Source organism: Numida meleagris, chromosome 24 (genome assembly GCF_002078875.1).
Source record: "Numida meleagris isolate 19003 breed g44 Domestic line chromosome 24, NumMel1.0, whole genome shotgun sequence".
NCBI lineage: Eukaryota > Metazoa > Chordata > Aves > Galliformes > Numididae > Numida > Numida meleagris.
In genome coordinates this window covers 1,468,475-1,480,166 of record NC_034432.1, presented here as the reverse complement: position 1 = coordinate 1,480,166, position 11,692 = coordinate 1,468,475, and the positions used below count along the sequence as shown (strand labels likewise).

The window sequence follows — 11,692 nt, the reverse complement described above, 5'->3', positions numbered from 1 at the left end:
TCCCTCCCCTCCCGTTTCCCGGTGCCACGCACCCTGGAAGGCCAACTCGTGCTTCTGCATCACGCCGTCCCCGACCCTCCGCAGCGTTTCCAGCGCTTTCTCCATGACGGCGCCTCCCGCTCCGCCGGGCCGCCCGGGGCCTCCTAGGAGCCCCGGAAAAAGCTTTTTGACACCGGGCTCGGCCTCGCCCGCCGCCTCCTGGAGGTACCGGAGGATGAGCTCCAGGGATTCCCGCCGCAGCTCGTCGGGCAGCTCGTCGGGCAGCTCGGGCGGCGTGCTGGGCAACGAATCGCCGCCGGGGCCGCGCTCGGACTCGGGCTCGCAGCCGTCCAACTCCTCCTCGGGGCTCCACAGAGCGACGGGACGAGACGCGGAGTCCGGCGGCGCCCGGCGAGCCCCGGCGGAACCAATGGGAGCGCGGGATGACTCGGCGCGGACGGCGGAAGCCCACGGCCCCGCGGAGCCAATCAGCGGCCGCGGTACCTCAGCGGCGGTGGTGGTGGTGGCGGCCGGAGCGGCTGTGGCGGTGGCGGGCGGCGGGGCTTGGCCTCCTGCTGGTGAAGCGGGCACCAGGCCCGGGCCTCCTCCGCCGCAGTAGAGGTTGAAGCCGATAACGGCGTTCCGCTTGACGGCAAACATGGCGCCCAAGGAGCACCGCCGGCGGGTGGCGCGGGCGGGCGAAGTTGGGAGTCTTATGTAGCTGCAGTGACGCTAAGGAGGCGGGCGAATTCCGCTTCCTGTGCGGCCTCTGAGGATTGGGGGGGGGGGGGGGGAAGGGGGCGGGGCAGGGAGCGGCCGCTGAGCGCTCGATGCGTCCCGAAGCGACGGGAAGCGGAATTTGGGGCTGAAAAAGGGGCCACAGCGGCCCCGAGCCCCGCTGCCCAACGTGGGCCCGAGCCCCCTCCGCCGGCTGAGGGCTGCGGGAGCCTGAGGAAACCGGCGGAGGTCCTATGGAAGAGGAGGCTGAACGGAGGCCTTACCTCCCTGGGAGGTTCAGGATAGATATCACGAATCTTCTCCAAAATCGTGGTCAGGCGTTGGGATAGGCTGCCCAGGGAGGTGGTGGAGTCGCCGTCCCTGGAGGTGCTTGAGAAAAGAGCGCAGTGGTGATGGGTTCACGGTTGGATTTGATGATCTTAAGAGGTCTTTTCCGACCTTAATGATTTGTGATTCTGTGCTGGTGGGGAGCTGCCGTGCATTCACCTCGTTACCAGCCGGGTCCTCACCTCCGCCAGCTCCAGTCACGGCCCCACTGGGCACCACACCGAGAAAACGGCCCCACCAGCAGCTGCCACCCAAGGCACTGGTGCCAGCCCACAGCAGGGGTTGGGGCTGAGGGGGTTGTAAGGTTCCTTCCAATCCAAGCCACTCTAGCATTCTAGATTCTTTCCCCCCAGCAGCCCCAGACCTTTGTTCTGCTCCGTCCCCACCATTGCGAAAGGGCCAGGAGCAATGACAAGGTGCTGGCGTGAAGCAAAGCTCCCAGTGCAGCTCAACCGGCTCCAGACTCAATGGATTTTTGTCCCCAGAGACAGGCAGGGTGCTGGAAATTGGACCCCTGAGGCATCACCCGCTCTGTTGCCCCCTCAGGAGGAGGGGTTTCCCTGCCAGAAGGGCCGTGCTGCTGCTCAGTCCAAAGGCCACTGAATGCCTGGTGTGGGTGCAGCAGGCAGCCTTGGACCGCAGGAAGGTGATGTCAGCCCGAGGCAGCTATGGGGACTGGACTCTGGTTTATTTTTGGAGTGTGGGCTCGCCCCCAAAACCTCGAGAAAAGGGAAAGTGGAAAGCAAACGGCCCCACAAAAAGAACAAGGAAAACCCCTGCCCAACCCATCACAATTGTGATGTGTGGGATGTGGGGAACTCCAGCTGTGGAGATAAAATGCCAGACAGATGTGCTTGGGAAACCCCACAGAGCCCCTGAGACCGATCTTTCCCCTCCAGAGAGGCAGCAAGGACCTGGAGAGTTCCAGTGTGAAAAGCTCAATGTGAAGGTGATTTTGGGGGGGCCGAAAGTGCTGCAAACTCATGTCTCTGTCACCATCCTGAGCGTCACCACCCATTGGCAGAGGAAGCTGTGGTGAGTGCAGGGCGCAGCCCTGTCCCGAGCGTCCCCAACGCCCTTTTGCCCCAGACTGTAAAAGAACGGGGTCATGCGTGAACTCCACGCATCCCTTGCCCTGTTGCCTACTTCTTGAAGCAGGACCAAGCAACACCGGGGTCTGGAAGGAGAAATCCCACTCCAGAGCCCTTCCTGTGGCCCCAAGGAACGTGTCGTTGTCGGGAAGCGAATTCTTGGCACTGAGAGCAATAACAGAAGCGAGCTCAGCTCGCTCCAGCAGCTCGGGGCAGCGCCCAGCACATATTTCCCCGGCAGTGCCAAGCTCTAAAGCACAAACAAACACCGGCGCATACTTGGCACCCAGCTGGAACAGCATGTCCCTGTGCAAACACCCGGCTCGCGCTTTGAAGCGGGACTAAGGGGACGGCGAAACGGACGATTCGGGGTGGGGAAAAGGGGAGCAGGATGTCTGATAGCAAGGGATGACGGGGCTGTGGGGAGGGTCGGCGCATTCCTTTGAACCCCAGTGACGCCAGTGGCTGTATGACATCAGGGTTGAAAACGTGGGCAAGTGAAGGCTGCAGGCTCGCTGCCAGCAGCACGGCCCTGGTGAGGGGAGACGTCACCATGGGGCAGCTCTGGCCTCTGGAGGGCACCAAGAGCCCCTGGTGCGTGGCACGGAAAGGAATCGAGATTGCTTTAGAAAGAGAGGGGAAAACCCCTCCCACTGTGCCTCCCACATCACTCAGCTGAGAAACAACGTGATGCTGGGGCAGGATGAGGTGCAGGCACAGCCACTTCTGCCCTCCACATCTGAAAGAAACCCATTTGGGCTCACTGAGCACCAAAACCACCCTTGGACACCTGGTGTTGAACCCAAGGCTTTTCTCCTGCTGCCTCACCTCGAGCTGTCAGCCTCACCCTTGCAATACTTAAACCTCAGGAGAAGAGGACGCAAATGCAAACAGCCCTAAAACCCAAGTCAGATTCCATCATGCCCCGTCCAGCAAGTGATGGACGTGGGGACAGCCAGTGCAGACACCGTCCTGCTGCTCCAGGGACAGAACACACGTCACCCCATTGCCCACGATGGTCACTTTACAGAACTTCTGTTGCTGGCTCTCATCCTGTGTTGTCACAATCACTTCCTCCTGCTGCGCAAGCATGCTTGGCATTTCCAGCAAAGCAGGGGCGATGTGGTCAGAGCGTTATCTGTTCCCTCCCTGTCCCCAGTGGGCGCAGGCAGCAGCACGGGGGCAGCCCCAAGCTGCAACACCACTTTGCATTTTTCACTATTTTTCTCCTTTTTTCCCCTCTTCTTTTTTTTTTTTTTCCCTAAGGCATAGCACACTAGAAAAGAAGACAGATGAAGATGTAAAAAATTATATATATATTTGTATATATGATTCGTATCTATTTACAATGCAGCTGGGACCAACAGCAGAGCATCCTAGGAGGCTGCACGGCCAGGTAGCACGGGGCTGGGCAAGGAGCTGAGCACGAGGCACAGTGCCTATCCCTGCCACACTCCTCGAAGGGAAGTCCATGGCCGTGGGGCCACAGCTCCTCGCTCAGGGTCACTGACAAACCCCTCAACAGCAAATGTGAGTGTTCAAGCACGGCCTTGCTCAGAGCAGCAGCACAGAAGTGCGATGCGCAGTACAGCTCTGTGAGCAACCCAGCCAGGATCACATGTGAGGAAAGCTGTGCAGGGCATCACCCGCTGCCTCCCTCCTGCATTTTCTCCGGATCCAATAGAACTCCCCAAAACCAACACTGCCTGCTCGACCTCTAGAGCCTTTTAAAACCTAGCTTGGACTCGGTGCTTGCACCTCAGCCCAAAGCCCCGCACCTGGAGCTGCTTCACCAGCACCACGCAGGCACCAAGTGCGCCCTGCTCTGCAAGCTGCAGCCACCACGCTGACCTCATTCTGTTTGCTTTTTTCAAGCCTGAAACAAAAAGGCAAGAGAGAAAAAAAAAAAAAAAAGGAGAAAAAACAAAAGAACCTCAAGCCAAGGGTGCATGACACTGCCAACGCTAATTTGCCTCTATTAATTTTCTCTCTCTCTCTCTCATCTCCACGCTCTTTCTCCTCCCTGGGGTGCCCCTCTCTGTCCCGCTGCTCTCACAGCTCACATCTATCTCACCCCCCACCAGCCCCGTGCTTTGCAAGCACCAAGCCCCAGGCTCTGAGCAGGGCCCCGTGGAGCAGAGGATGGGGCTCCAACCACGCTCTGCGGCGCCCACCATGCTCCATTCACCACCGCAGGCATCCTCAGCAGGAAGGACAGAGCAGGCAGAGAGAAACTGCCCGCAAAACCTCCAGGGCTGCCGCCCTCCATTGCAGCCACGCTCCCACCTCAACTACTCAATTGAGAAGTCTAACACACGCACACCTAACTAGACTGCAGGCCGGCTATCACAGCTTTTGCCACTTCCCCCTCTGCATCTTCCCCTACAGACACCTGAAGAACACAACACGATGGCACCACGCGCCTCCTCCCAGCACTCCTCGCTTCCCTCAGGGCCACCACGCTGCAGGGAAGGATGCAGCGCTGCAGCGACTGCGGGCAGGGGTGGTTCTGAGCAGCGTGAGAGTTAAGGCAGCAAACCGGCTCGCGAAAAGCAAATGCGCAACCAAATCCACCAAGGGTCTGCCTGCGTGGCCTGGGCTACTGACATCTCACGTTCTTCTCGGTTGTGGTGTGTGTTTGCTATAAATACTTGTATAACTATGTGGATTCTGGTGCTCCCAGCTCTATGGTACAGTGAAGTTCAATCCAATTAACCAAAAGAGAAAAGAAAATAGGAAAAAAAACAAAACAGCCCATGAGTGTAGGCTACCCTGCCAGCTTGCTGGCGACAAGCGAGGATTTTCTCTGGGGGAGGTCCTGCGGCTTGGGGATGTGGTCGCCTGTCACCAGGTTCTTGTCCGGCCCCGCAGTCGGCAGCTGCTTGTTCTTCATCTTCGCCTTGGCCATGTTGTAGTCACCAGAATCGAAGTATTTTTGCTGAAAGAGGAAGAGGAGTTCAGGTTACTCTGAAGCACTTTGCAGGAGAGGGATGGCCAAGCTGCACACGCTGGGCCACAAACACACACCTTTAAGAAGCTGTAATGGCTAACACCCAAAACTTATCACTGAAACAACATGCAAGGGGAAAGTCCAAGGCAGCTGTAGGGACCTGCAGGGCCTTTATTCAGCAGCTCCCTGCAACGCCCAGGGCGGCCCAGGTGTCTCACCCCAGCCAGCAGCCCCAGCAGCCTACATCCCCGTCCCCTCTCCTTCCAGTACTTGATGGGAGCTTATAAACAGGTGGGAGAGGAACTTCTTACACAGGCAGACAGCGACACAAGAGGGAATGGCTGTAAGCTAAACAAGGGGAGATTTAGGTCAGATATGAGGCGGAAATTCTTTACCCAGAGGCGGTGCAGCCCTGGCACTGCTGCCTAGAGCAGCGTGGGTTCCCCATCCATGGATGGGGCCCTGGGCAGCCTGAGCTAGTGGGGGGGCACCCAGCCCATGGCAGGGGTGGGGCTGGGGGGGCTTTGGGGTTCTTTCCAGCCCATTCTATGATTCTGTGATTCTAACAGCGACTGCGGGGCAGACGCTGCGTCAGCAGGCTCCTCCAGACAGGCTCAGCTACAGCAGCACAGCTGGGGAACATTTGCTGATTTAGTTTTATTCCAGTTTGGCAAACAGATGAGCCTGTGGGACAAAGGCGGGACGTCCTCCCCAGCGAGCACAACCCAGCGCACAGCCCACACAGACTCCTGCAGCTGAAACCAAGCGGGCAAATGCCTGCAGAGATGTGACCCTGGGGCACCTCCCAGCACCACTGACATGCAGTGCGAAGGGCATTCCGCTCCCTCGCCACGCACGCTGCCCGTGACTCTGTGCACCCCACAGCACTGCCTTGCCCTGCTGACAGCAGAGCAAAGGGCAAACGTACAAGCAGAGTTCGGCCAATGCTCTGAGAAATACTGCTTGAACTTTGGGTGCTCATGTGTGGAGACAGGATTTGGACTTGGTGATCCCTGTGGGTCCCTTCCACCTCAGGATACTCTGTGATGCCGTGGTGCTGCAATCAGCTTTTGAAGGCCCCACAAAGCCCAGCCCAGCCCTAAAGCCCTTTCCTGCCTGGTGCCAAACAATTAAACCCTCACTTCTGTACTTGCTTTAGGAGCTGGTACCTAAAACAGCATTACCAGCATTCCTATCAGCAAAGCAGCACACACAGGGGCAGCTCAGTGAGGTGGCTGCACCAGGAGCAGCAGCACAAGGTGGTCAAGGAATTCAAGCACGCAGGTGATGGCTCCAAGGAATTTCTGCATCACCTGTGCAAGGAGAAGAGCCTTCAGCTGCAACCCAAGCTGCTGCAGAGGGTTCTTCAGAAAGGATTTAATTACTTTACCAGGGAGCACAGCCATAGGACTGGCATTTTCTGCTGACTTGCTGGTGTCTCCCATGCCCTTTGTACCAGCCCAGAATAAGGGCAAAACGCAGAGCAGAGAGAAACACCCGGACACAGCAGAAGGCTGTGGGAATCTGCACATTTCTCCCCACGTTTCTCCAACTGAGAGAAAGTGTGTGCACATCTCTAACTCACGTGCTCAAGTGGGTTAGGTTTTTTGGCTCAGGCAGAGCTCTACAGAGAATGACTCAGGCGTCCTGGTGGCCACGAGGCTGACTGTGAGCCAGCAGTGTGCCCTGGTGGCCAAGAAGCCCCATGACCCTGGGGTGCGCAGCCCAGAGAGCAGCCAGCAGGGAAGGGAGGGGCCTCTCCCCTCTGCTCTGCCCTGGGGAGCGCACAGCTGCAGCACTGGGCCCAGCACGGGGCTCCCCAGTTCCAGGCACACTAAGAACTGCTGGGAGAGCCCCGTGTTGGGCATGGAACATCTCCTGACGGGGAATGGCTGAGAGCCCTGGGGCTGTTCGCCAGGAGTACAGAAGGCTGAGGGGGATCTGATCAGGGCAGGGGTCAGGAGGCCGGGACAGTGCCCAGCGCCAGGACAAGGGGCACGGGGCAGCCCCCACGGTTCTGTGATGCTGTGAGCGCTGGCACGACGCCCCCGGGCCCACTGCATGGAGAACGCAGAGCTGACAGTGAGCAGTAAGTACCCCTTTCTGCAGCCTCTTCATGAGGAAGTCGGAGCCGCCGGGCTTCTGGCCCAGGTTGGGGTACTTGGCCTTCAGCTTCGCCTCCTCGGCCCGCTCCGGGTTGACGGTTTCCTTCTCCTGCGAGTCCTGAAAGGCAGCGGCGGGTGTAAGCGCTTCGGCCCCACGGGAGACCAAAACGACCGAGGAGACTGATATCCCTCAGCCCCGCGGGGCCTCGTCCACACGCGGCCCGAAGGAGCGCACCCGACTCCGCGGGCACTCGGCCCACACCGGGGCCGTACACAGCCCGGCCCCCCAACCCCAGCGTCGCACAAGACCCTACCGCCCCTCCCGGAAGTCCCGCCTTAGCGCCAGCCCCGCAACCAATGAGAGGCTAGAACAACGACAGCAGGAGCCAACCGGCGCACAGGGCAGAGAAGAGTGGCGCGCTGTCAAGCCAATGGGAAGCGGGAGGGCCCGCCACGCGGTTCCTCACCTGTTTCTCCTGCCCGGAGTCCTCCGCGCGGGCGCCGGTACCCAGCGGGGCGGCCATGGCGGGGGGAGGCGGCCCTGCGGCTCCGCGCTGCCTCCGCGCTCCCTGCGCGCCTATCGGCCGTGCGCTCTGCTCCAAAATGGCCGCCACCGCCCCCTGACACCCCGGCTGCGTGAGAGACAGGCGCTTGTCCAATGGGCACAGAGGGGAGGTCGTGATGACGTCACGCACGACCAACCAGGGCTCGCGGAGGGCGGGGAAAAGGGCCGGGCTTGGCCGCCTTGGGCGTAGCTGCCGGAGCCAATGGGAAGTGAGGCAGCACCTTGAGGGCGGGACTGCGTGGGGGGCGGGGCTCTGAGCTTGATGGACAGTGAGAAGAACCAATAAGCAGAAAGGTCGAGGAGGAGGGGCGTGCCCACAGGCCGGCTGCCGAGCAGGCCCTGGCAGCGGGCGCCCCCTGGTGGACAATAAGGGCACAGCAGAACCAGTAGCCCCTCTACCCCCAGCGCCTCCGGTCCTCCCCGACCCCACGCTGTGACGCAGCCCCGCGCCGTCCCCAGAGCCCCGCGATGCCCAGCGCTGGCGCTGCCCCCCTCCTCCCGCCCCCAAATCCACGGGAAGGAGGGGCTGAGCGACCGCGGAGGCAGCACCCTGAGGGAACGGCTGCAGGAGGCAAAGGAATGCATTCACAGCGCCCAGGAGCGGAAGAGAGGAAAAAAAAACAGTAATTAAAAAAAAATCACCATCTTTTCCCTTCCTCTCTGACACAGAGGCCAAGGGAGCCCTTGAGCTGCCCCCAGCACCCACAGCCCCGAAGGCACCGAGTTCCAGTCCCAATGCAGTGGGGAGAAGAGGGAGGCTCCGCACGCAGCCCCTGGGGGGCACAGGGCCCTTCCCGGGGGAGCAGCTCCATGCGTGGGCCCACAGCCCCCAGCCACCTCCACTGGACACCCCCAGGACCTAGGCCCGGCTGAAAGCCGCCAGCACAGCCCAGATCACCTCCGTCCCTCTGCCCTGGGCCGCCTCCAGCTCCGGGTCGGCCTCCAGCACATCCCTGGCCCTGCTCGTGGCCGTCTCATACTGCGTGTCCTCCAGGCTGCCCAAAGCCTTCTCCAGCACATCCGAGGCGTGGGCCAGCACCAGCAGCGCCAGCAACCTACGCTCCATGCGGCGCGGGTCCCCCGTCCAGCGCTCCAACAAACTGTCCTGCAGCTTCCTCAGCAGGCGCTGCTTCTCAGTGGCGTCACAGACGGGGTGAGTGGTCATGTCGAAGAGCAGGAAGCTCTGCTTCCCCGTGGTGAGGATCCCCTTCTCCACCAGGCCCTTGGCGACACGCTCACGCACGTTCCGCAGCTGATACTGCAGCTTGAAGGGGTTCCAGGTCTCCCCTGGGGAGAATCACAGAACCGTGAGATCACAGCAGAGCTGGGGTGGAATGGGTAAACGGAACAGCTTTAAGCTCAAGGAGGGGAGATTCAGGTCAGGTGCAAGGAGGAAATTCTTCACCCGGAGGGCGGTGAGACGCTGGCACTGCTGCCCAGAGCAGCGTGGGTGCCCCAGCCCCGGACCAAGCGTCCCTGCTCACGGCAGGGGACGGAAGCGGACTGTCTGTAAGGTACCTTCCAACCCAAACCCTTCCAGGAGTCTGCGCTCTCCTTCTCCCTGGACCCACCTGTGAGCAGCTCTATCCAGGTCTGCACCGTTTCTGAGGACTCGGAGGCTTTCATGTGCTGGAGGGTCTCATCCAGGAGGACATCGCCAGTGGGAGCAGCCGACTTCAGCAGCACCTGTGAGAACCAACCAGGAACACGGTGTAAGGCCCAGGCATGGGCAGACACACGAGATGTGCCACCAGCGGGACACCCACCGGCGGGCAAAGCCCTGAGCCAGAGCCACCCAGCACAGTGTCACGGGGAAGCCACCACGGGGGACACACGATGCCTGGGACCCATTAAACCACCGCCTCAGCCCCACTGCTGTCACCTTCCTGTCCAGCAGCCGCTTCTTCCTGGCTGTGAGCGGCTCCAGCTGGATGCGGCCCCGCAGCGCCAGCTCGATGAGGATGCCACCGCGCAGGCCGGGGGACAGGCAGTCGTTCCAGAAGGAGGGGTAGCCCTGCAAGCAAGGGGACAGGCACGGAGCTGGGGACAGGAGGGACGAGACCCGGCCCTCCCCAGCGCTGTATCTCCAACATCCCGCTCCAGCCAGGAGCCTTTCCCCCCCCTCGAGCCCTTATCACACTGTGAGCAGGGCAAGCTCAGCTCCACAGCCACCACCACCTGCCCTGTACCAGCTACAGTGCTGCCACCAGGATCAGGGCAGTGAATCCCTCTCTCCCTGGCACTGGTGTAACTGATAAATTCCCCAGTGTGTCTGTTTGCACAGCGCCTGTAAACGCTGTGTTGTTCAGCTCGCTCAGCACAGAGAACCATAAAATCAAGTTAAAATCTCTATTTGCTTTCTTCATTTCCTGGTGAGTAAAGACAAAGCAACTCTTCACGTTTGGACAACCCGCCCCGCTTCCTTCCATCATGGCAGATGCACTGGGCTTTTTTTTTTTTTTTTTTTGCAGGTGGATTTAAGGAATAAATTTCCCAAGAAAAAAAAAAGAGCACAGAGGTCACCAAAGGTTTTGATTTGTTGGGCTGGAAGGTGCATTCCCACCCTGAATTTTAAGGGTCTGAAATCAGGTAAGCTGAAAGCCCCTGGGTTCACGTCAGAATCGTGACAGAATGGACAAGAATGAGATTGCACCGTGGGCTCATTGGATTTGCCCAAAATTGTCTGGTTTGTTTTTCCACCAGCCAAACCATGAGCCCACAGGATTGCTGGGGCTGTGCTGTGTGAGGGAGCCCAGCTCGCTGCCAGGCTTCTGCTGCCCAATGGGAGGACTGTGGAAGGACAGGACGGGGAAAAAAAGAAAACACCAAAAACAAAGAAGGCGTGTGAAAAGTCTTGTTCTCCCCTTATCTATTGTGCTCGCTTCATTTCCTGCTGGCCAAAGATCCATTCCCAGGAACACACTTAACCACACACAGAATGTTTAACGTAGCCCAGGGAGAACGCAAACTGCACGGCGCTCCCAGGCTGCTCTCCAATATTTCCTCCAGGCTCCCTGCACAGCGTTCTGCTCTCCTGTGTCTCCTGCTCAGCTCATGAGCCCTATGCTTACCCTGGCTCCCCAGGCAGGGCAGCCACCAGCCCACAGCCACAGGCTGAGAGCGCAGAGGGAACAGTCCGAGCTGGGCGCTGTGCAGGGAGCACCCCCAGGAAAACAACTGCAAAGCTCAGGAACCCCCAGAGTAAATGCTCTACAGACAGCGATATTACAACAGTGCACAGCCCCTGCGGCTTCCCACCATCCCCAGGGCAGAGCTGCCACCGGGCAGTGCTTGCAAGTGACCCTCAGCTGCCCCACTGAGCCCCACAGCTCCCTCTGAGCCACTGGCGGGGGGTTTTTGGGGGGTGCTTGAGCTGGGCAGGGCTCAGGGGAACTCGCACAACCCCTTCAGCCGCTGCTCGCCTGGAGCCTCGCTCACCTCCTTGTCCTGCAGCCCCAGGAGCAGCACCTCCTCCATCAGCGTGAGGCGGGGGGCTTTGGAGTTGTCAGAGTCCTCGTCGGGCAGCTCCCTGTCCGCAGCCGCCTCCTCCTCACACTCAGCCCTCTTGTCCCCACGCCATCCTCGACGTGTGAGCGTCGTCATCCCCACCTGGGGAGAAAGAACAGAGGTGCAAGAGCGAGCGGTACAGCAACAGCCCGACCCAAAGCGCAGCCTCCGTGGAGGACAGGGGACACTGCCCCTCTTACCCGGAGTTCTCAGCTCACCTGGACCAGGGCAGCTGCGGAGCCAGCAGCAGGGAGCGGCCGCTGCCACACGGTGACGTGTTGATTCAGACGACTGCACCTCCAGGAAGGGAACCAGGAATCGGAGCCGCCACCGGGAGGGAGATCCTGCCCCGAGGGCTTCCGGGCCCAGGGGGCACAAGGCCCCGGGTCGAGTTTTGCAGCCCCGGAGCTGCCACCAACCCCTCACACAC

General features: G+C 60.2%; 3 protein-coding genes across 4 annotated transcripts in view; all 3 read right to left on the bottom strand.

Moving 5' to 3' along the window:
• MCL1 (MCL1, BCL2 family apoptosis regulator) overlaps positions 1-712 on the bottom strand; it is a 4,913-nt gene extending 4,201 nt beyond the window's left edge. The window contains exon 1 of the mRNA XM_021376707.1: positions 33-712. Within this exon, the coding sequence (XP_021232382.1) occupies positions 33-639 (607 nt within the window). The 5' untranslated portion in view covers positions 640-712. The remainder of the gene's footprint in view (positions 1-32) is intronic.
• Positions 3,429-7,842, bottom strand: ENSA (endosulfine alpha). Its single transcript, XM_021376741.1, has 3 exons — positions 7,658-7,842; positions 7,183-7,308; positions 3,429-5,073 (listed from the first exon to the last, which is right to left on the bottom strand). The coding sequence occupies exons 1-3, from the start codon at positions 7,712-7,714 to the stop codon at positions 4,903-4,905; spliced, it is 354 nt and encodes a 117-aa protein (XP_021232416.1). The 5' UTR covers positions 7,715-7,842; the 3' UTR covers positions 3,429-4,902.
• On the bottom strand, positions 8,383-11,673 carry GOLPH3L (golgi phosphoprotein 3 like). 2 transcript variants are annotated; one of them, XM_021376727.1, is made up of 5 exons: positions 11,481-11,673; positions 11,194-11,364; positions 9,638-9,769; positions 9,327-9,441; positions 8,383-9,042 (listed from the first exon to the last, which is right to left on the bottom strand). In XM_021376727.1, exons 2-5 carry the CDS (start codon positions 11,356-11,358, stop codon positions 8,615-8,617), a joined length of 840 nt encoding a protein of 279 aa, XP_021232402.1. In that variant the 5' UTR covers positions 11,359-11,364; positions 11,481-11,673; the 3' UTR covers positions 8,383-8,614. The 2 variants fall into 2 exon arrangements, with proteins under 2 accessions (XP_021232402.1, XP_021232400.1); XM_021376725.1 differs by having other exon boundaries at positions 11,463-11,672.

Excerpts from the sequence above, each read along its gene's own strand:
- ENSA (XM_021376741.1), bottom strand. The coding sequence starts at position 7,714 with ATGGCCGCCCCGCTGGGTACCGGCGCCCGCGCGGAGGACTCCGGGCAG. Across the intron at positions 7,309-7,657 it reads ACTCCGGGCAGGAGAAACAG|GACTCGCAGGAGAAGGAAAC; the intron begins GTGAGGAACCGC and ends GCTGCCTTTCAG. Across the intron at positions 5,074-7,182 it reads TGAAGAGGCTGCAGAAAGGG|CAAAAATACTTCGATTCTGG; the intron begins GTACTTACTGCT and ends TTCCTCTTTCAG.
- GOLPH3L (XM_021376727.1), bottom strand. The coding sequence starts at position 11,358 with ATGACGACGCTCACACGTCGAGGATGGCGTGGGGACAAGAGGGCTGAG. Across the intron at positions 9,770-11,193 it reads TGGGGCTGCAGGACAAGGAG|GGCTACCCCTCCTTCTGGAA; the intron begins GTGAGCGAGGCT and ends CCTTGCTTGCAG. Across the intron at positions 9,043-9,326 it reads CTGGATAGAGCTGCTCACAG|GGGAGACCTGGAACCCCTTC; the intron begins GTGGGTCCAGGG and ends GATTCTCCCCAG.